Genomic DNA, 24,913 nt, shown 5'->3' on the forward strand with positions numbered 1-24,913 from the left:
CAAGATGTCAAATTCAGGTTCTAACTTTGGATTTTTGTTTTAAAAATCACACTTCAGTGAGGACAAGGTGATTGTCACCAGGAAGTTAAATTTGTCTGGGCAATCCAGATATTGGGTGAGAGACTTTACTCCAGTGCTCCTGACAATTTTTAGGTAAGGAGGAGTCTTTTAAAATTAAAAATGGAAAATTTATATATTTGCCTATCGTAAGGTGCTTTGTGTGACAGCTTTGATTGAAAAACCAGACACTTTTCTGTTATGTAAACTGCTAATTGCAAACTTTGGGAGGAAATAATGAGTTTGCTCAACGAGAGAAAGAGAGGGGTTTGAATGCTTGGGCATTTTGGTTATCCCTTGCACCAACAGTGCTAAACCCTGTATAATATACATTTGTGTAAGATTAATAATTTGCACTTCACTACTCTCACTGGAGTCAAGTTGTAAGTTATACAAACACACATATGTACTCCAACAGATGGTGCAATAAAAGGAACTGAAGATGCCAAACAATGAAATAGCGTTTATTCAGTTGTTATGAGCCCAAAGGATCCCAAAACCCAGCAGCAATAGATATTCACCACCACGAGTTAGTTACTTAAACAAAAGTTTAAATTATCTTTAAACATGAAAACAGAATTAAACTTTAACTTATCTCTATGAACTTAAAAACCCAACTTAACCCCCTTCTAATTCTAAGTGCATGTGTATGTGATGTGTGCCTGTGTAAATGGAAGAAAAGTTCTTTAGTTCACAGTTCAATCTCACTTCTCATTCTTCCAAGTTCTCTAGTTACAGGCAATTCTTATACTGTGCACAGAAGTTAACATGTATAAAGTTCACCAGGCTTTGGTGCTCGAAAGGTAAATATTTACCTCTCAGGAAGGTTCTTTGGCAGTTTGCAGAGAGTGATTTGCTGTTCCAAGATTTCCACAACTGAGGTACCACCATTAGTCACCTCAATGTCTTGCTGATGAAACATACCCCATCAGGGTTCTCCAGATGATAACCTCTTTCTTTCAAGCTACCACAGAGTTCCTTTCTGTTTCACTTATTCCAAGAGAAACATCAGACAGATAGCACTTCCAGCCATCTGCCGCTCAGGAGCTTTTCTTCAGTTTCAACAAGCTTCTTGGCTTGCACTGTTCAGCTGATTTCAGTGTCACACACACTAGCTGAGAGAGCTTGTTTCACCTCTCTCTCTCTCTAACTGAGACTGCTAGAAAGCCCATGTAACTCTCTCACTTGCCACAAAAAAACCCCACCTTCTTCAGCAAACCACAGGAGTTATCCTTCTTGGTCAAGCTGTGGCCTTTAGGTAAACAAAACCCAGAAGTGACCTTTCTCTGAACACTAAAGATACTTACAAACAGCCAGAGTGTCTCCATTTCAAAACAATGGTCAATTCATTTTATGACATCATTTCAATTAGCACCTACTTGTGAAATGTGCATAGCATTCTCCATAGTTTCTGTAAAGTCCACTGAATATGAATTCTTCAGTATTTCAAATAAGATCTGTTTTAAAATTTATGTATGTATGTAACCTACTCTAATTTTACCATTTATCTCCCAAATATATATTCCATTACACTTGTGAAATGTGCATAGCATTATCCATAGTTTCTGTAAGGTCCACTGAATATGAATTCTTTAGTATTTCAAATAAGATCTGTTTTAAAATGTGTGTATGTATGTAACCTACTCTAATTTTACCAATTATCTCCCAAATATATATTCCATTACACTTGTGAAATATGCATAACATTCTCCATAGTTTCTGCAAAGTCACTGAATATGAATTCTTCAGAATTTCAAATAAAATCTGTTTTAAAGTGTGTGTATGTAACCTACTCTAATTTCACCAATCTATCTCCAAAAAATATTCCCAAATATTCTATCACACAGTCATCAAAGAGAAGTACAAGGGACTCCAATGGAAGGCAACATCCATAGAGCGAAAGGGTCATTCAACCTTACATTTCAGGACCTCTTTGCCAGTCCAAAGTGGGAAGGGCAGGTTGCAAACATTTAAAGAGGGCAAGGGAAGGACTGTGGAGAAATGACAGAATGCTGGACAGAAGAAGGAGGGAGAGTTGGAAATACAGGTAGCGGAGGAGACCACAAGAGTAGTTTGAGAGAAAAGTGAGAATGGGACCAGGTAAAAGACAGATAGAAAGAGTGGAACTGAATCAGGGTGAAGAGTTACCTGAAATAGGAAAATTTAATGCTTGAGTTTTAGAGTTCCCAGGTGGATTATGACACATTGAATATATTCAGATATATATCACTGGACATATTTATTGAGACAAATACGTTTACAAGGAAGTAATACCAATTTGGTTAGTACAGAGAAATGTAGTTTATTGATTTTGCTGATCCATCAAGATATGATCCAATGACAGATGGGAGACATTTAGTCATATGGCATCTACTTAAGTCATTGCTTTCAGCCTTAACATGTAGTATCCTGGCTCGGATTCTCACTTCTCATTGGGAAGACCAAGGTGCTCAATCCATACCCAACATTAATCACTGTCCAGGGCCAAATCCTGGAGACAGTTGAGTCCTTCAGTTAAATCTGAGACGATCACCCTTGAAGTGTTTTCAATGACTGTGAGATTCAGCATGAGATCCAGTGTGTGAGGGCTTTCTTTTTGGAAATGGCTCCATCACAATTTTACTGATTCTGACTCTAAAATCCAGGTCCACAATGCATTCTTCATCCCTGTAGCCCTCTTCATCCCTGTAGCCCTCCATGGATGTTGACTCACCAATGACACCATATGAATTTGTAGAGGTGTCACTCACAATATCTCCTAAAAGTGTTGTGCATCAAATGGAAACTTCACAACACTAATGCTAGATTCTTTTGAAATTAATATCAAAGGCGATGGTGTGCAAGAGCCAACTCCTTACACAAGCCCTCAATTTTCTACCATCTCTTTGGTCAGAGCTTCTCTTGGTGGTTAGAAGGGACCCTGCTGAAAGAGCGACAACATTTTGCAGAGAGGAAGAAGGGAAATATTTTGAGCCTCAGTGGGTCCCACAATCTCCAACTGCATTGCAGGTGAGCACTCTGTCCTCATAGCTGGAAGGACAGACATTGTGTGCAGTTCTGGTCACCCTGCTTATAGGAAAGGTGTCATATAGCTGAACAGAGTGCCGAAAAAGTTCATGAGGATGTTACCTGGACTGAGGGGCTTTTTGAGTTACAAGGAGAGACTGGACAGGGTGAAGCTTTTACTCCCTGGAGCAAAGGAGGCTTTGAGGTGATTTTACTAAGATAGTAGTAACTGTACTCTGTACATTTGGATTTACTGCAGCACTCTCCCCTGTACTTTTATTATTGTATCAATTAAGCATGGGTTGACTTGCCTGGACAGCATGCAAAACAAACTTTTACACTATATTTTGGTACAAGTTATAATAAACAATATAATCAAGAAAAAATAAATGTGGGACATAGAAAAGAGATGCCTAAAACAAGAAGCTATAGGATTAAAGTGAAAAGGGAAAAATTTGAAAGGTTCTTGTTGGCAACTTTTTCCACATCGAGGGTGCTGGGTGTGTGGAATGAGCTGCCAGAGGAAGTAGCAGGTACAATTACAAAGTATGAAAAACATTTGGAGAGGTGCATGGATATGAATGGTTTCGAAGGATATGGGTCAAAGGCAGGAAAATGGGACAAGCTTCAGTTGACATCTTGACCGGCATGGGTGAGTTGGGCTGAAGGGCCTGTTTCTTTCCTGGATAATTCTCTGAGATAGTGGGAAAAAGAACCCTCCAATGTACATCATTTCACACTGAAAGACTGAAGGCAAAGATCATGATGCAACAACTCTGCTGGATTAGACATTGTGTGCTGGTGGCAATCGGCAGGAAACTTTTGTAGGCAGCCTTGTGTTTTCAGGACTTGAATCATTTTAGAGCCCAATAGCTCAGGGGTGACTGGGTCTAAAGAATTCCACACTATAATCAGCCAAATGTTCATACAAAATTCAACTCAGAAGGAATACAGTTCTATGAGAAAAGTACACTGTAATAATCTTGCTGGAGCATTACTGTGGCTGAAGATTTTTCTACATCTAAGGCAAGATTTTCACCTTGTAAAAGTATACAAGAAATAACAGAGAAATGTAGGGCACACAAAAATAAAGAGGCATGAAATATGTTCCCTAAGTACAGCAGAAAAATTTGGAAGGTTGTGCTGTTGTGGTGCCATGAACAAACATTTTTTTTTACATTCTGTATGCCATATTCGATGTGATTGTGAGAAATTATACACGGAATTGCAGACAGTCAGTAACACTATTCTTCATTATGGGATGCCACAGCAGGCACAATTCAATGAAAGAATTGCCTTGCAAAAATAATTCAGTTAAAATAACAAAAATGGCCTCAGAGCAGGCAGCTGAAGTTAATGATTTTACTGTTAATAAGACTATAATTATAACAAATCCAGCAGGAATTTTGTAATTGGCTTAATACCTATAAATCTCACTTAACACTTTTCTGTCTGCCTCAGATGTTTCTGACAGAGTCAGAAAGTTTAAACTTGCAGTTTGAAATATTTGGACAGTGTGTATTAAGAAGCTCACACTCATTGCATGGACAAAGAAAACAAGAAAGATGTGAGAGCAATTTTAAATGGAAAAGTCTGAGGACGCTGTGATTGTGGAGAGATCTGTTAAGTTTGGCAGTCTCTTCTCTTCCATTCTCACCTTGAACATTGCGTGCCCCAGGGTGTGTGCTGAGCCCTCTCCTGAATTCCCTTTTCACCGATGACCGTGCTCCTGTATATGGTTATAATTCCATAATCAAGTTTGCAGATGACACCAGAGTGGTTGGCCTGATCAGAGAGGATGATGAAATGGCCTATAGGGATGAGTTCCATCACTTGGTCGCATGGTGTGCCGACAACAATTCAGAAGACCAAGGAGATCATTGTGAACTTCAGGCGAGTTGGAAGCCACACTCATGCCCTTATTTACATCAATGGAGTTGCGATGGAACAAGTATGAAGCTTTAAATTTCTTGGTGTCCATGTTTCCGATGATTTCACCTGGTCCTGAACTCTTCCATCCTGATCAAAATGTTTCAGCTGAGCATGAAGAAAGTATACCTCTATCCCAGGATATTGATGGATTTTTACCACTGTACCATTGAGAGTATACTTACCTAAGACATCTCAATGTGGTATGGTAATTGTATCGGACTGTAAAGCATTTCAGCAGGTGGTGAAATCTGCCCAGTGGATTATCAGTATTCAATTGCCCACCATTGAGAACATCTCAACAGGAACGCTGTCTGGGCAGGATGGAGAGCATCATCAAGGATGCATCGCACCCATACTATAAACATTCTACTCTTGTTCCATCCGGTAGGTGCTACAGGAGCCTTCGCTCTTGAACTAGCAGGCTTAAGAAGAGTTTTGTCCCTCGAGGCTGTGACCCTGCTGAACCTTAAATCCTAGCGCTGAGTGGTCCTGCACTCACATTGTACTGTCAGTACTTTTAGAATTGTTTGCTTGCTGTATGCGTTTGTTTTTATTTGCATATAGTTATTTGTATCTAGCACTATTTCTAACCTGGCGAGCTGCTAATTATATCTCATTGGCTTTGTATTTTACTTAGCACAATTACAATAAAGTTGAATCTAATCTAATCTTTTTTAAATATTTTATTTTTGTTTTTTTCATACACATACATAGTAAACTCTCCAATATCAAAGTGTGCATACGCCAGGGCTCACATTTATGTTGACCATAAAAAATTTCTCAATGGGGAATTCACTTGTATTTATACATAGCAGCATCTGTTAATGTCCTTTTTATTATAGTAATTATAGTTATAATTGGGCTCCTATATGATCCAAATATGGCTGCCATATCATAACAAATATGTCATATTTGTTCTTTAAGTCATATGTAATTTTTTCCATAGGCATGTTGCTATTCATCTCAGCAGTCCATCGTGCAAAATGTGGAGGAGAGTCAGATTTCCAAGTAATTGCAAAACATTTCTTAGCCACTGTTAAGGCTATTTTAACAAATGAAATTTGGAATTTAGTTCGTTTATTGCTTATTTCAAATGCCATCTACAAATTTAATGAGGACACCACTGTTGTCAGCAGAATCACAGGCGGCAATGAGGAAACATACAGGAGTGAAATAAGCCAGCTAGTTGAGTGGGATCATAGCCACAACTTTGCACTCAACATTAGCAAAACTAAGGAGCTGATTGTGGACTTCTGGTAGGGGAAACCAGGAGAACCTAAACCTGTCCTTATCGAGGAGTCAGCAGAGAAAAGTGTAAAGAACTTCAAATTCCTGGATGTCAGCATCTCTGAAGATCTATCCTGTGGCCATCATGAAGAAGGCTCGCCAGCGGCTATAATTCTTTAGAAATTTGAGGAGGTTTGGTTTGTCACCTGCAAATTTCTGCAGGTATACCATGGAGAGCATTCTGACTGGCTGCATCACTGTTTGGTATGGAGGTGTCAATGCACAGGAGAGGAAAAGGCCACAGAGAGTTGTAAACTCGCCCAGTGCCATCATTGGTATTAGTCTTAACTCCATTAAGGACATCTTTAAGAGGAAGTGTCCCAAGAAGGCAGCCTCTATCCTCAAGTACCCAAGCCTTTCCCTCTTCTCTTTGCTACCATCAGGGAGGAGGTACAGAAGCCTGAAGACGAACACCCAACACTATAAAACCAGTTTCTACCCCTCCGCCATCAGATTTCAGAACGGACAATGAACCATAGACACGACCTCACTTTCTCTCTTCTTTTGCACGAATTATTTATTTTTAAATAGTGTATTTATGGAAGTGTAATTATAGCAATTTTTGCACCTGTAATGCATAATACTGCTGTCACAAAACATGCTCATGACAATAAACCCGATTCTGATTCTGAAGATATTCATGGATAGTGATCCCAGGATTTGGACTCATCAAGGATAAAGGAATGGTGATGCATCTTACACTGGGTTGGTCTGCAACACGAGGATGGGCAAGGTTAGGAGAAAATTATCTGCAGGTTGGCACTGTCCCATGTGCCTATTAGCCTTATCCTCTGGGAGGCAGATGTCATGAGTTTCAGAGTTGTTGCTGAGTAAATGATGTTTAAATGCAGTGCATTTTCTATATGGTACACAGTTGTAGTGGACTGGTGGTGAAGGGCAGTAAATGTTTAGGGTGGTAGATGGGATGATGGCCCTGGAATTGTTCATTTGATGGTTTTTTAAAACATTTCACACTATGAACCATATTAACCAAAATACACACAAACATTTCCCTCTTGAATATACACAGTGTCATTTTCTCCCCTTTTTCCCCCCTCCCTTCCCTCCCTCCTTCCCACCCCCCTCCCCACCCACTAAACGTTCAACATATAGGATACATTAAACCCATTAAACAATGTCATCACACAATGAAAATAAACAAGAAAATTGTGTCATCTACTTTTACACATTGGGTCAGTTCATTTCGTCGTCTTCTCATTCTGTTATTTTAGGTGGTGGAGGTCCGTGGTAGGACTTCTCTGTTATGTTCCATGTACGGTTCCCAAATTTGTTCGAATACTGTGACTTTATTTCTTAAATTATATGTTATTTTTTCCAATGGAATACATTTATTCATTTCTATGTACCATTGCTGTATTCTCAGGCTATCTTCTGATTTCCAGGTTGATATTATACATTTTTTGCTACAGCTAAGGCTATCATAATAAATCTTTTTGGTGCTTCATCCAAATCGAGGCCAAGTTCTTTACTACTTATATTACTTAGAAGAAAGATCTCTGGATTTTTTGGTATGTTATTTTTTGTGATTTTATTTAATACCTAATTTAGATCTTCCCAAAACTTTTCCACTTTCTCACATGCCCGAATTGCATGTACTGTTGTTCCCGTTTCTTTCTTACAGCGAAAACATCTATCTGATACTGCTGGGTCCCATTTATTTAACTTTTGGGGCGTGCTGTATAGCCTGTGTAACCAATTATATTGTATCATGTGTAACCTCGTGTTTATTATATTTCTCATAGTTCCGGAGCATACTTTTCCCATGTTTCATTCTTTAAATTTACGTTTAGATCTTGTTCCCACTTTTGTTTGGGTTTACAGTTTATTTCATCGTTCACTTTCTCTTGCAGTTTGATGTACATGTTTGTTAAAAATCTTTTAATTATCATTGTGTCTGTAATCACATATTCAAAACTGCTTCCTTCTGGTAACCTCAGCCTGCTTCCCAATTTGTCCTTCAAGTAGGTTTTCAGTGGTGGTATGCAAACATTGTACTGTGAATTATACCGTATTTGTACTTCATTTGTTCAAAAGATAATAATTTATTTCCCGAAAAACAATTTTCTATTCTTTTGATCCTTTTGCTCTCCCATTCTCTAAAGCAAAGGTTAACTATTGTGAAAGGGATTAGTTGATTTTGCGTCAATATTAATTTTGGTAGTTGATAATTTGTTTTTTTCCTTTCTATGTGAATCTTCTTCCAAATGTTTAGCAGATGGTGAAGTACTGGTGAACTCCTATGTTGCACCAACTTTTCATCCCACTTATAAAATATATGCTCTGGAACCTTCTCCCCTATTTATCTAGCTCTAATCTGATCCAATCTGGTTTTTCCCTTGTTTGATAAAAATCTGATAGGTATTTTAATTGTGCTGCTCTATAGTAATTCTTAAAGTTTGGTAGCTGTAAGCCCCCTTGTTTGTACCATTCTGTTAATATATCTAGCACTATCCTTGGTTTCCCCCCTTTCCATAAGAATTTCATTATTATTTTCTTTAGCTCATTGAAGAATTTCTCTGATAAGTGAATTGGTAACGTTTGAAATAGGTATTATATCCTTGGGAAGATATTCATTTTAATGCAATTTACCCTTCCTATCAGTGTTAGTGGTAAATCTTTCCAATGTTCTAAGTCATCTTGTAATTTCTTCATTAATGGCTAATAATTTACTTTGTATAGATGGCCTAGATTATTATCTAGTTGAATACCTAGGTATCGGATTGCTTGTGTTTGCCATTTAAATGGTGATTCTTCCTTAAACTTTGTGAAATCCGCATTATTCACTGGCATCGCTTCACTTTTATTTGTGTTCATCTTGTACCCTGATACTTCTCCATATTCCTTCAATTTCTTATGTAACTCTTTTATTGATAATTCTGGTTCTGTTAAGTATACTATGATGTAATCTGCAAATAGACTGATTTTATATTCCTTCTCTTTTATTTTTATCCCTCTTATTTTATTTTCTGTTCTTATCAGTTCTGCCAAGGGTTCTATAGCTAACACGAACAGTGAGGGAGATAGTGGACATCCCTACCTAGTTGACCTGCTTAATTTAAATTGGTTTGATATATATCCATTTACTGTCACCTTTGCCAATGGTCCCTTATATAATGCTTTAATTCAATTAATATATTTCTCTGGTAGGTTGAACCTCTGTAGTACTTTGAATAAATAATTCCATTCTACTCTGTCAAAGGCTTTCTTTGCGTCTAAGGCAACCGCCACTGTTGGCGTCTTGTTTCCTTGTACTGCATGGATTAAGTTAATGAACTTACAGATATTGTCCGTTGTTCGTCTTTTCTTAATAAATCCAGTTTGATCTAGTTTTACTATTTTTGGTATACAGTCGGCCAATCTGTTTGCTAATAGTTTAGCTATTATCTTATAATCTGAGTTGAGTAGAGATATTGGGTTCACTTGATGTTGTTGATGTTATTTTCATCCAGAACAGTGGAGACTATTCCAAGATGTTTCTGAGTAATGAAGGGTATAAGGTGAAAAGGTTTTGGGCTGGAAGGCAGGGTTGCCCACTGTAGGATACCTGCCTCTATCCTGACCTTTCTTTGGCTGGCTTCATCAAGCCCCTGACTGAAACATGGAAGTGCTAAGCCACTTTATATTCAGCAGTACAAAATGGAGTTTCAAATCCTAATCAGCCATTTTCAACGGGGGTCATACAACCCCTGCGAGCCACTGTATAATTAAGGAGAGGCTACGGACGGAAATCAGAAAATAATTTTTGTTTTTTATGTAGTTGGTAGAAGTATGGAAACCAACTAAATGGCTGCTTTCACAGGGAAGGGGCCCATAAACTTTGAGCAGAGAAGGGCTGATCTAAATTAAGCTTTAAAATACTTTCACTGAAAATTGTCCAGGTTCTGTTGAAAGCATGGCGACACTTTTAGATATCCTTGCTCCAACGCGACCACTTCTTGTCTCAGTTAGTAATTAATCCCTCTGACTTTACTGGATTCCAGCATTATAAACACTGTTGAGCACAGTACAGTTTCAATGTCCACATGGGACAGGAGACAGACTGAAGTCTGAATGCTTCAATGACAACATCAAATCATCAAACCACTTTTTTGTGGTGATGCATCTACAGCTAACAGAACAGGCCATGAAACGATGAAACATTTGTTTATGCTGCTGTGGAGAAATTCATGGGGGTCGCTTTCATTTATCAGGAGTGGGTGAGTGGTAGATTCTCCCTCGGAGTCAGAAGATTTTGGGTGTGGTGCAGAGGGATACTGGTCAGCTAGGGTGCCATCGTTCAGGCAACATGTCAAATCAAGACCCTCCCTTCTTCCTCAGGTGGACTCTGTGCAGAGCAGCAGGAAAATTCTCTACTGCGCTTTGTCATTGTTTATCTTACAACTGACATCGACTGAAGCAAATCATCAGATTATTACCTCAATTCTGTTTCTGGAGATTATTCCGCACAATTATAGTCTCTGCTTTTACCTTCATTAATTTATCTTCATGCCAAGGATATTTCATCACCTTCAAATGATAACCCGGGATCATGCAAGACATAATGAGTCAGATCTATTTTTACATCCAGTTTCTTAGACCAGCAGCTGAGGAATAATTATGTCCTGTGGAACATTTGATTATTTCACTGTTGTAACCTTTGGCTTCATTCATCTGTTATTTATCTCTTGCCTTTTGGAATCAACAGCATTTGTTTCACACATTTTGAAGGAAAATATGCAGCTAATCACTAATGTGGGCTAATTATAAAGCTTTTTCATCCAGCACAAGCTCAGTCTAAGTGAAAAGGCAGCTTTACTGTGACATCAATAGGCTTTGGATTAGAAATGGAGGGAGGTCTGATGTGCTAGAGAGGTAATTTGTGCCGCTAATTTGATGGATCACTAAATGAAAATCTTTCCAGGAAGAGCAAAGAAAACGCTCTTTCAAATGTCATCACCAGCTTCAGAATGTAATTTGAAGGTGTCTGTTCATTCTTAGCCAATCAAAAGCACTGTTAAGAGAAAGCCTCAAAAGGCAGAAGGGACTATTATTTTTTAATAATAAAGGAAATAAAGAGGAGGGAGAATGCGTTCCTTTTGAAGTTTGTAACATTATACATCCTTAATAACCACATAAAAAGGAATGTGTTCTGGAACAGAATACAGATATAAATCACCCTTGGATCTAGCTCACATGAAAATATTGTATATTCATCAATTACAGGAAGTATCTGTAATTGATATATGAAAAAAAATCTTGGTTTATTCCAATTAAGGTCTTTTAACACTATGAAAGTCCCATTTTTACGGACTTTCAAGTACGGAGCACTGCTTTCAGTTGATTACCTCCACCTTCCATTGTTATATGATCACTAAGTACTTTCAATTACGTGGACCCCTTTTAATGCAGCGATTAAAAAAAACGTCCTTTTAGAATGTCATAAGAACCCAACAGTCTGTAGCTCGTAAATATGTTGCTATTACTTGGAAAGATGATGTAGAAATTAATATAATACGCTGGCATAATGAATTGAAAGCTTGTATCGTTATGGAAAAAATTACTTATAATTTACATGATAATTATTCTTTTTTTGTTGATAAGTGGTCTCCGTATTTGAAATATATGCAATTAGATGTATTTTGAATTGTTATTAACATTTATATGTATTTTTTATATATATGATTTATATTTTTGGCTCCCCTTAAGGGGGCTAGCTGAAGGGGTGGGTTGGGGGTGGAAGGGTTTTTATATTGTTATTTTTTAAATTTTTTTTTAATGTTTGTTGTGTTTTTTTTATACAAATCTTTGTAAAATTACTTTGTTTGAATATTTAGATTGTATGTTATACTTTTTACTGATCTTTTAAATAAAGTTTAAAAAAAAGAACCCAACAGTCTTATCAACATCTATACTTCAAGTCCCGAGGCCCATTATACCAGTACAATTTGCAGAGCGAAGACTATGATTACCTGTTCTCAAGTCCACCTCTGCAGGCATATTCCCATTCAGTCTCTGTGGGCAGCCGTTTACCTGCCCAGGTGCAGTAAGCCACTGCGTTGTGCCAGGAGATGTGCACAACTGGGTGATCCATCCTGTAACACAACAAAGTCCATTAATACTGTTTAGTCTGTGGAGCGTGCTAACAAAAATTGGTGATGGCAACTATTACTGCCATGCAATTTGCCTAAATCCATAAAGTCCACTCCAATTCAAGACTACAGGGCAGGTATTATGGAAAGGAGCTGTAATCCAGACAGCCCAGAGAATGCAAATTTCAGTCTCATCTTGGTAATGAAATATTACAATTCAGTTTCAAAATAAAAATTTGGATGAATAGTTGAGGGCAATAAAAAAACCCATCCTTTTAAAAGGACATAAGAAACCAACTGTTATAAATATCTTTTAATATTAAAAACTAGACATTGGTGCCCAATCTGTGCAAAATGCAACTCCAGTGCCAAGACAATCCTGGGCAAGCAAAGTGGTTTAGTAGAAAAAGCCACTTTAAAAAAGGAGCTTATCGTAGCCTTCCAAGGGAAATAGGGATGACCACACCAGAGACACTTGTGTGCCAAGAATGAATCAAGCTTATTATTGCTGAATGGGTGGCACAACTTGGAAGAATGAGAAGTGAGATTGGACTGTGAACCAAAGAACTTTCTTAAATTTACACACACATTACATACACGTGCACTTAGAATTAGAAGGGGGTTAAGTTAAGTAAGTTAAAAAAAGAGATAAGTTAAAGTTTGATTCTGTTTTCATGTTTAAAGATAATTAAAAACAACTTTTGTTTTTGTAACCATTTGTCACAGTGAATATCTATTGTTGCTGGGTTTTGGGGTCCTTTGGGCTCGTAACAACGGGAACTACATCTTTGTCATTTTTAAAATACCAACTAGATTCATAGAAAAACAAACAAAAAGTTGGAGAGTCACACATGCTGACTATCAAGCATTTATTTATGCTAATCTCATTTTCTTGTCCCCACATTCCCATTAACATCCTCTCAGGTCTACCACTCTCCTACACAGGAGGAGAAATTTACAGTGGCCAGTTAACCTCCCAACCTGCACATCCTTTGGGAAGGAGGAAACCAGAGCTCCCAGAAATGCATGTGGTCAAAGGGAGAGTATCTGAGATTGGGAACAAATCTGGGCCACTGAAGCTTCACCAGGTGAACCACTGTGTCAACCCTAATTTTGGAACAAATGGGATATTGTTTGATAAATAATATCAGAGTTTGTTTCCTGTTGCACCACAGCTTCTCTCACAACTAAGGCAAGAGAGATAGCTGTTTTCTGGACTGGAATGAGGCTGGAGTGAGGAGTACAAGGACAAAGGAAGGAGTACCAATGAATTAAAAGTGTCACCTAAAATCTCCCTCAAGAATTTTATCACTTTTTAAATTGCACTATACACATAGAGGCAGGTGAGAAACACAGACAGATCCCAGACATGAAGAATGTTTATGTATCAGTTACCTCTTTACCTCTTTGTGATGTTGGAGTCAGGACCTTCAGGATGATTCCAGCTGGCATTCTTAACAGGGAGCCACCAGGGTGCAGCCGCAACCTGGAGTGGGAAGAAGTTCAAGTTTATTATTATCTGACAGTATAATACATATACAACCAGATGAAATAACGTTTCTCTGGACCACAGTGCACACACAGGCTGCAAATACACACACACACACACACAGTGCCCTCCATAATGTTTGGGTCAAGAGTTTTAAATTTATAACCAAACAATTCACATGTAATTAAGTGCACATTCCATATTTTATTCAAGTTTATTTGTATGTATTTTGGTTTGACCATGTAGAAATTACAGCACTTTTTATACATAATCCCCTCATTTCAGGGCACCATAATGTTTGGGACATTTGGCTTCATATTGTTTGTGAGTATTTGGGTATGTTTAATTGCTTCATTAGTGCAGCCATAAGAGAATGAGGCTTGCTTCAAAGTTTTTGATCAACTTTGGAGTCTGTAATTGCAATTTTTCTACAAGGAACGGAGTTGTGCCAATGAAAGCCAAAGAAGCCATTATGAGGATGAAAAACAAGAATAAAACAAGAAGAGATAGTGCCCAAACTTTGATTACCAAAATCAACAGTATGGAAGATTAAGAAAGAGCGTACTGGTGCGCTCAGTAAAGGCAAAGATCCTGGTATTCTCAGGAAGATCTCCACTGCTGATGACCAAAGAATTCTTAGCATAATGAAGGAAAATCCCCAAAAGTACGTCCAACAGATCAGAAGCACTCTTCAGGAGGCAGGTGTAGATATGTCAATGACTACTAACTTCATGAACAGAAATACAGAGGCTACACTTCAAGATGCACTCATAAGGATGGCCAGATTACAGTTTGCCAAGAAATATTTAAAAGAGCCTGCAGAATTTTGTAAAAAAAAGGGCTTGTTGACAGATGAGACAAGATGAACCTGTAGCAGAGAGATGGCAGGAGCAAAGTGTGGAGCCATACAGGATCCGCCCAAGATCAAAAGCCTACCACCTTTCCCATAGTATTTCTGTTCATGAAGTATTCTGAGGACAGTAATTATTGACACCTGCCTTCTGAAGATCGTCTCTGATCTGTTAGACATACATTTGGAATTTTACTTCGTTATGATGAGAATTCTTCGGGCATCAGCAGTGGAGATCTTCTTTGGAATACCAGTCCCTTTGCAATTTCTGAGTTCACCTGTACACTCTTTCTTCCCAATAATCCTAAGGTTTGGGTGATGTCTCTTATAGTTTTATTCTTGTTTTTCAGCCTCAATGGTTTCTTTGACTTCCTTTGGCACAGCTCTGCTCCTCGTGTTGAAAAATGGCAACTACAGACTCCAAATATGATCAAAAGCTGAGAAGCAAGCCTAGCTCTCTTATACCTGCACCAATAAAGCAATTAAACACAAACACCTGTGAAACCAAATGTCACAAACATTAGGGGGCCCTGAAGTGTATGAAAAGCACTATAATTTCTACATGATCAAACCAAAATGTATACAAATAATCTTGAATAAAATCTGGAATGTACACTTTAATAATATGTAAATTGTTGAATTTCACATTTAAAACTGTGGAGCACAGGGGAAAATAAAACAGTCTTTGTACCAAACTTTATGGAAGGCACTGTATATTATCCTGCGTGATGGATGGTAGATATCTTTGACATGAGCCCAGTTGAAGCAGTGCTATCTCGGTGTTCAAATCATGCAGCGGATCCAAGCTGCAAATTCTCCAGAATTTGACATATTTGCCTTTATTGGTCACAGGGTATTGAGTACAGGTACAGGTACATCATGTTAAGGAGAGCATCCTGGCTGACTGCATCACAGTAGCACAGATGCTAACTGTACTGAGACTGTGGCCTGAAGACGGCATGCAAAATCATTAAGGACCCCTACCACTCTGCATATTACATTTTCCAGCTACTCCCATCAAGAAAGAGATGCAGAAGTATCAGACAAGAACCACCAGGCTGAGAAACAGCTTCTTCCCATGGGCAGTGAGACTGTTCAATGGTTGATTAACTGCTCATACAAACCCTTCGAGTATCTACTATTATTTAACAATATTTATTTACTTTTAGTTATGTATTGCATATAAATCGCTAATAAATATGTGCTATGACTATGTGTTTGCATGTTTTTACACTCAGGACTGAAGAAAGTCATTTCGTCCTGTTGTATTTTACAAATGTATGATAATAATAAACTTGACCATGAACCTGACTGGACAAGACATCGGTGTGACTACATTTGGGAGTAATATGCACAATTCTGGACACTGAGCTCCAGGAAATGTATTATTAAACTGGAAAGGGTGCAGAAGAGATTTCCAAGAATGTTACCAGGACTGTCAGGAGAGGCAGGATAGGATGAAACTTTCCTCCCTTGAGTGCAGGAGGTGAGGGGGGGAACCATAAGAAGCAAGCACTGATACAGTCTGCACTCTTTATTAAAGCAAAGTGGGTTATGAACATAGTCTCATGCAATAGGTTGAAACAAGCCCACGTCAGGTATAAGAATCCACTGATGAATAAGCCTCTTCTGGATTGTAACCATTCTACACTCGAGGAGGCTGGAGGAGAGGGAAAGAAGGGTTATAAAGAAACACATCACTAAGAATATTTTCCTCTGGTTACTGCACTAGCTCTCTGTTCAGATTTGAATTTAATCACATCACTCTTTGGGGCAGTAATTACACTTATCAAGAGCATCTGCTCTGGAATGTTCTCCTGAAATCTCAGGCTCATGTTGAGATGTGGCCCTTCAATCCACCGAGTCTGTGCTGACCATCATTAATGTGTGACACCAATTCTACATTGATCTCATTTTGATCTATCCACATTCCCATCATCTCCTGCCAGATTCTATCATTCATCTACAAACAAGGGGCAAGTTACAAGTGGACAATTAAACAACCAAAGTGTGCATCTTTGGGACATTAGAGAAAACCGGAAGAAACCTACATGGCCACAGGAAGAACAATGTAAACTCCTCTATCAACAGCAAGGGTCAGGTTTGAACCAGAGTCTCTTGACACTGCATGGAGCTGGCTCTGGAAATGATGTCACCACGAGGCCCTACCTCCTTTCTCACAACTTTTTCTGAAAGTTTGACCATGCCTTATCACCTGCCTGACAATCTCCTCATGCACCAGTTTTGTTTGGTGTTGGTGCAGGCCAAGGTCAAAAAACTTCTATTTAAGTTTATTTTTCTGGACGGAACGCATGCCTACCTTGATTTCCCCTGAAGTGGAAACAGTAAGCCCACTTGAGTGAATTGTTGCTATCCATCTGGTGAAGATATCAAACTCTTCACTGTGGAGTTGCAGGACTTTGACACCACACAATGAAGAACTGGTGATATATTTCCAAATCACCAGCACGAGATGCAGAACCTGCTAGTGAGACATTCCCATGTGCCTGCACCTTTTGTCCTTGCTGATGGAAGAGCTCCTGAGCTCTAAATATCTTGGACGAGCAACTGGCACATTTTGTCATTGGTGTTTTGATTAGTGTTTGTCCTTTATTCATAAGGAAATATATTCTATGCAGGGACAGAGGGTTGAAAACTGTTTAATGGAACAACCACAAGCAGAATCAAATTCCATGTTAGCTTGATTTGGACGGTGGAGAGATTTCTTCTGTGAGGAAATTACATCGGACTCTGCATAACTCCAGGGGTTTCTGCCTTGCTCACATACATAAGCAGAAAATTTTAAAGATTTCTTTAACATTCAATATTGCATCACCGTATGTCACACTGTAGCATCAATCGAGGGTGTGTGTTCAATTTCTGAGGTTGGTAATGGTTGTATAATGTCTTCACAGAAGACAAACGTAACAAAGTCAGTCAGCTGAAGGTGTTTAACAGTGGTGGGAGAGAAGTGCCAAATGCACTAGTGGTGGTGTTCCCATGTACTTGCAGCCCTTGTGCTTCTAACTATGGGTACAGTTTTTCTTGTGAGATGGAGCTTGGCACTGACATGTTTTTATGGTGGACTTGCCTCGGGTCTTTGCAGGAGGTATGACTAGCAAATGGTAGAGAGCAGGCTTCTCCCAGTTGTCAGCGAGAACGCCATTTTTCTTGGGACCATTTAATCTGTCAGATTAATCTGTTCTCAACAATTGGCAACGGAGCACAGGCTTCAGAAAACCATCTTGAGTAATGCCCTCCAGCCAGTGAAGGCCAATTATCTCTTATTATTACTAATGTGTGGGTTGCAAATCCCTCCAAGGATTTCTGTGAGATGAAGTTGGAATTTATTCAGTCTCCACGTGTGTGAGGAGTTTGTGATCTCGGTTTCACAGCATGGATTTGTGCTCAGGGCTGGCATCTTGTTGCTCCAGATCTCCAAGATAAGTTTGTGAAACATGTCAGAGGTTGAACCGATTTTTCACATCAGATTGTGGTCTATTAAGTGTATGCAAGACAAGTTTTGAACTGAAGATGGAAGGAATGATCCTTGTTGTCCAGAGCATTCAAGAAGATTGGTAGTTTCCGAGGAAAGAAAGAATAAAAAGTGACATGCAGGCAAAGCAGCATTGTATAATGGACTGGGCTTATTGTGTGGTAGCTTTTTTCTTGATGATTCCTTAAGAGTGTTGTTATCAGGAGGAGTGAAAAGGCAACAAATTCACACAGCCTTCCTTACACATTCTGCAGACAAGACTCTAACATCCCAATGCTAATCAAATGCTAAACATAACAGTACAGTAACAGACTAAAAAGTGACAGGCTGCAAAAGAATTCAAAGCTACAAGAATTATTCCAATGTTTGAAGTGCATTGCTGCAATCCAGGAATAGCCTCGCTGCTGTACTCCTTGAAAACTTAAAGACGACTTGAATCTGGGAATCTGGGAACCCCCCCACTTTGCATTCCTCCTCTCCATTTGTTTACATGTTCTGTCTCCCATTCAGAGTGGTTAAAATATTTTGAATTTCACAAGTAACGTTCTCATTTATAAAATGTCAACTTTTCTTTATTGCCATGGCTGCAAAAACCTAAATACCACAGAGGTATATGTACGTGCTTCTCCGTACAAATCAAGCAGCTTTATTCAATCAGCCTTGCCACGATTAGGACCATAAATGAACAGGGTTAGAAAGAAGTAGGTGATTGATGACTACCACAACTCTACTCTACTGCCAATTCATTCCTAGAGATGACAACAGTTCACATCTTAACTTTCCTCAACCATTGAAAGATTAATCTCCTGGACACTTCAATCAGCTACAAGAAAAATACAACTTCTCTGCATTAAGGAAACAAAAATCCTTTCCCGGTTTCATTTACAATGAGTTATTAAATAATAAAATATTGCAAAAGGCGGCAACTATAATTTGTTTGAATAGACTGTTGAAGGCAGTGATCCACTCAAATCAATTTGTATACAAGCCAGAGTTGGTAACTCATTTAAGATCAAAGCTCCCCTTTTAGTTGGTAATAATTATGCTAGTCAAAAAAAATAAGATTTTATGGGGAGGAATAGTAACATTTATGAGGGAAACCCATCTCTTACAATTACCAACTCATACAAAAAGATGAAGTACATGGTACAAGTTGTGTTCCTGGCATCCACTTCCAGTAACACAGTCATTGTACTTGAATCATTTGCAAAAAGAAACACTCACATATAATTCAGGCAACTCATTCACACACTTTTTCTTTGGCTTGGCTTCGCGGACGAAGATTTATGGAGAGGGTAAAAAGTCCACGTCAGCTGCAGGCTCGTTTGTGGCTGACAAGTCCGATGCGGGACAGGCAGACACGATTGCAGCGGTTGCAGGGGAAAATTGGTTGGTTGGGGTTGGGTGTTGGGTTTTTCCTCCTTTGCCTTTTGTCAGTGAGGTGGGCTCTGCGGTCTTTTTCAAAGGAGGTTGCTGCCCGCCAAACTGTGAGGCGCCAAGATGCACGGTTTGAGGCGTTATCAGCCCACTGGCGGTGGTCAATGTGGCAGGCACCAAGAGATTTCTTTAGGCAGTCCTTGTACCTTTTCTTTGGTGCACCTCTGTCACGGTGGCCAGTGGAGAGCTCGCCATATAACACGATCTTGGGAAGGCGATGGTCCTCCATTCTGGAGACGTGACCCATCCAGCGCAGCTGGATCTTCAGCAGCGTGGACTCGATGCTGTCGACCTCTGCCATCTCGAGTACTTCGACGTTAGGGATGTAAGCGCTCCAATGGATGTTGAGGATGGAGCGGAGACAACGCTGGTGGAAGCGTTCTAGGAGCCGTAGGTGGTGCCGGTAGAGGACCCATGATTCGGAGCCGAACAGGAGTGTGGGTATGACAACGGCTCTGTATACGCTTATCTTTGTGAGGTTTTTCAGTTGGTTGTTTTTCCAAACTCTTTTGTGTAGTCTTCCAAAGGCGCTATTTGCCTTGGCGAGTCTGTTATCTATCTCATTGTCGATCCTTGCATCTGATGAAATGGTGCAGCCGAGATAGGTAAACTGGTTGACCGTTTTGAGTTTTGTGTGCCCGATGGAGATGTGGGGGGGCTGGTAATCATGGTGGGGAGCTGGTTGATGGAGGACCTCAGTTTTCTTCAGGCTGACTTCCAGGCCAAACATTTTGGCAGTTTCCGCAAAGCAGGATGTCAAGCGCTGAAGAGCTGGCTCTGAATGGGCAACTAAAGCGGCATCGTCTGCAAAGAGTAGTTCACGGACAAGTTTCTCTTGTGTCTTGGTGTGAGCTTGCAGGCGCCTCAGATTGAAGAGACTGCCATCCGTGCGGTACCGGATGTAAACAGCGTCTTCATTGTTGGGGTCTTTCATGGCTTGGTTCAGCATCATGCTGAAGAAGATTGAAAAGAGGGTTGGTGCGAGAACACAGCCTTGCTTCACGCCATTGTTAATGGAGAAGGGTTCAGAGAGCTCATTGCTGTATCTGACCCGACCTTGTTGGTTTTCGTGCAGTTGGATAATCATGTTGAGGAACTTTGGGGGACATCCGATGCGCTCTAGTATTTGCCAAAGCCCTTTTCTGCTCACGGTGTCGAAGGCTTTGGTGAGGTCAACAAAGGTGATGTAGAGTCCTTTGTTTTGTTCTCTGCACTTTTCTTGGAGCTGTCTGAGGGCAAAGACCATGTCAGTAGTTCCTCTGTTTGCGCGAAAGCCGCACTGTGATTCTGGGAGAATATTCTCGGCGACACTAGGTATTATTCTATTTAGTAGAATCCTAGCGAAGATTTTGCCTGCAATGGAGAGCAACGTGATTCCCCTGTAGTTTGAGCAGTCTGATTTCTCGCCTTTGTTTTTGTACAGGGTGATGATGGTGGCATCACGAAGATCCTGAGGCAGTTTACCTTGGTCCCAACAAAGCTTGAAAAACTCATGCAGTTTGGCATGCAGAGTTTTGCCGCCAGCCTTCCAGACTTCTGGGGGGGATTCCATCCATACCACTACAAATATCAATATTAGCCTCTAAGACGGAATGCTAATACGCACAAGATCTTTAATTCCATTGATGTGGGTCTTTAAAATATTACCAGTTAATCCTTTGCAGGCTAACCCCGATTTAATTGCGTGTCTCTAATTGCTCAGAGAAGGTGGTGGTGAGCTATCTTCTTGAACCACTGCAGTCCTTGATGTCTGGGTTCCCCCAACAGTGCTGTTCGGGAGGGAGTTACAGGATTTTGACCTAGCAACGGTGAAGAAACAGCAACATACTTTCAAGTCAGATTGGTATGTGGGTTGAAGGGCAAGTTTCAGATGGGTTGTCCCTGTGCTTGTCCTCCTAGCTGGTAGATGTTTGGAAGCTGTTGTCCAAGCAGACTTGGTGAGTTGCTGCAGTGCATTCTGCAGATGGTACAAACTGCTGTTATTGTGCAGGAGTGGTGGAGTGAGTCTGAGAGGCTGCCATCAAAAGATACCAAAAAGAGGAGTTATCAATATTTGGGGCAAATCAAGTGTCATGACTTCTTTTTTTTTTGAATTTTGAATTTTTTAAATTTAGTGACAGAGCACAGCAACAGTCCTATCCTGTCAACGAGCCTGTGCCACCTGAACACACCAATTAAGCTACAAATCCTGTACATTTTTGGTGGGAGGAAACCCATGCATACAGGGGGAGAACGTACCAACTCCTTACAGACAGTGCTGGATTTGAACCTGGGTTGCAGTCCCTGTAATAGCATTGCACTAACCCCTGCACTAACTGCACTAAGCTAGTCTGCTCTTTTGTGACAATGTGTGGATCAAATTGCTTAAGTGATGGGAGATGTTGCACAAGGTCCAATGAGGTGGAATGCTCTTGCCATAGAGTCCATTCAATGAAGGTTAACAAGACTGATTATTCGGGTGGTAAATCAGGTGTACGGGGGGGGGGGGGGGGGGAGGAAAGAGATTGGCTTGGCTTATACTTACTGGAGCTCAAAAGAATGAGAGGGGCTTTAGTAAAAATCTATGCCATTTAAACCAGACTAAGACAAGATACGGAGGGCATTGCTTATAGCAGGAGACACCAAATCACAGGGATCAAAGCCTCATAATACGTTTTAGGCTGTTGAAAACCAAGATCAAGTGCGATTTCTTCATCAGACTGTAGTGAATCTGTGAAATTCTACATCTCTTAAGGCAGTTATTAAATATTTATGAGGAGGTAGGAAGGGGGGCAGAGGACTGAGGGGAGAATGGCCTCCTGCTCCTATGTTTCTAAACTGGAACTTCCCACATAAAGAGCATCGAGTGGATACTTCCACCTGAAGAACAACAGTTTCATGAAGGAGCCTCACCAACTTGCCAGTATAGCCCCCACCCTGAAAATATAACAAATGAGCAAGGAAAGTGCAACAGCTATTTACTTCCATTTTCTTCAACAACTCAAAAGCTACTTAATTGATTGCAATGGACTTTGGGGATGTCAAAGGTTGTGATGGATATTATATAATCAAAATCAGAATTTATTGTCATGAACAAGTCATGAAATATGTTGTTTTGCGGCAGCGTCACAAAGCAAACATTCATATTCTAACCACCGTACAACAATAAATAAAAATAGTGCATGAAAAGTCAAAGTCAGGGAGCATCTTTGATTCATTGATTATTCAGGCAAAGTTGTCTTTGTGCTGCTGTGTGCTCATCTTTAGGCTCCTATACCTTTTCCTTGATGGTAGCAGAGCAAAGAGGGAATGGCCAGGGTGGTGGGTATCCTTGGGGATAGAGGCTGGTTGCTTAAGACCCCGCCTCTTGTAGATGTCCTTAATGAAGTGGTCTGGGTGCCCATGATGTTGCAGGCAGAGTTTTCTGGTCCTGAGTGTTGACATCTCTATACCAGATAGGAGTGCAATCAGCCAGAATGCTTCCACGATACACCTGTAATTTTCAAGAGACTTCAGTGACATACCAAATCTCCTCAGACACCTCATTACATAGAGCTGCTGGTGAGCATTCTTCATGATTGCATCGACATGGAGGCTCCAGGACAGATCCGCGGAGTATGACTATCAACCAGTAACTTACATCAACAGTGATGAAGTGTTTTGAAAACTGGTGTTTAAGCATATCAGCTCCATGTGGTGACATGGATATGTTCCAATTTGCCTATCATGGCAACAGGTTTACGGTACATGCCATCTCACCTGGACAGGTGCTCTTTATTGTCTACAGTTCAGCATTTAACACCATCCTCCCCTCAAAACTGATCAGCAAACTCCAAGCCCTGGGACTCAACACCCCACCATGTAATTGGATCACCTCCAGAACACAATCAGTGAAGATTGGTAAGAACATTTGCTCCACAATTTCCATCAGTACCGGAGCACCACAGGGCAGCGTTCTTAGTCTCCTGCTCCATTCACTTTAGACCTCTGACTGTGTGGCTCAGTATGACAATAATACCATCTCCAAATTTGCCAACAATACCACGTTGTTTAAAGGAAGTGGATCAGTCAGCATACAGGATGGAGATTGAAAACTTTGCTGAATGCTGCACCAACAACAACCTTTCACTCAAGGTCATCAAAACTAAGGAGCTGATTGTTGACTTCATGAAGGGATAGCCAGAGATTGGAAGATCAGAGTTGGAGAGGGTGAGTAAATTTAAGTTCTTGGGAGTCACTATATTAGAGGATCTTTTCTGGACCCACTGGCATTATGAAGAAAGCATGTCAGTACCTCGACTTCCTCAGGAGTTTGTGGAAGTTTGATATAACACCAGAAACCCTGGCAATTTTCTACAGATGTGTGGTGGAAAGTGTGCTGACCGGCTGCTAATATCCTTGAGCATAAAGCCCTCTAAAAGATAGTGGACCCAGCCCATGACATCACAGGCAAATTTCTCCCCACTAGCGAGAATATCTATAGGGAACACTGCTGTCAGAGGGCAGCAGCAATCATCAAAGATCCACATCACACCCAGGACATGGTCTGTCAACGGTACTGCCATCAGGAGAGAGGTATAGGTGGCACAAGACTCGCACCACCAGGTTCAGGAACAGCTGTTACCCTTTCACCAACAGACCCCTCAACGTCAAACTCGATCAGGGACTCATAAGGACTCTTACTTGCACACTTTATTGATTTTTTAAATTTATTTTCACTGTATTGCAGTTTGTTTACAGTTCTTTATTTGATTACATGTATACACTGGGTACAGTTTTATTTGCACTACTAGTAAGTGGTAATTCTGCCTCCCCCACAGAAATAGAATCTCAGGGCTGTATGTGATGTCATGTATGTACCCTGACAAAAATCTGAAATGTTGTCACCCAGGAATTTGATGTTCTTGACCTTCTCCACTACTGATCCCTTGATGAGGACCGAATTGTTTTCTCCTGGCTTCCTTCTGAAGTCCACAATCATCAGTTTTGCAAACATTGAGTGCAAGGTTATTGGTGTGACACCACTCAATGAGGTATCTATCTCCCTCCTGTGCACTTTCTCATTGCTGTTTGTGATTCTGCCAACAACCGTGATGTCATAGGTAAATTTGTAGATAGCATTAGAATTGTGCCTCTCCACACAGTCATGGGTATATAGTGAGTAGAGCAGTGGGCTAAGCGAGCATCCTTAAAGTGTGCCTGCATTGATCGTCAGTGAGGAGATGTTGTTTCCAATTTGTTGTGACTGGTCTTCCGAAGAGGATCTAATTACAGAGAGGGGTGCAGAGGCC

General features: G+C 40.2%; 1 protein-coding gene across 7 annotated transcripts in view; it reads right to left on the minus strand.

Moving 5' to 3' along the window:
- The window catches only part of sumf1 (sulfatase modifying factor 1), a 117,207-nt gene that overhangs the window by 61,070 nt on the left and 31,224 nt on the right, over nucleotides 1-24,913 (minus strand). For all 7 annotated transcript variants that reach the window (XM_069936922.1, XM_069936927.1, XM_069936921.1 and 4 more), the window contains 2 exons: nucleotides 13,775-13,857; nucleotides 12,252-12,374 (listed from right to left, as the gene is read on the minus strand). In XM_069936922.1, the coding sequence (XP_069793023.1) occupies nucleotides 12,252-12,374; nucleotides 13,775-13,857 (206 nt within the window). The remainder of the gene's footprint in view (nucleotides 1-12,251; nucleotides 12,375-13,774; nucleotides 13,858-24,913) is intronic.

This window comes from Narcine bancroftii, chromosome 5 (genome assembly GCF_036971445.1).
Source record: "Narcine bancroftii isolate sNarBan1 chromosome 5, sNarBan1.hap1, whole genome shotgun sequence".
Taxonomy (NCBI): Eukaryota; Metazoa; Chordata; class Chondrichthyes; order Torpediniformes; family Narcinidae; genus Narcine; species Narcine bancroftii.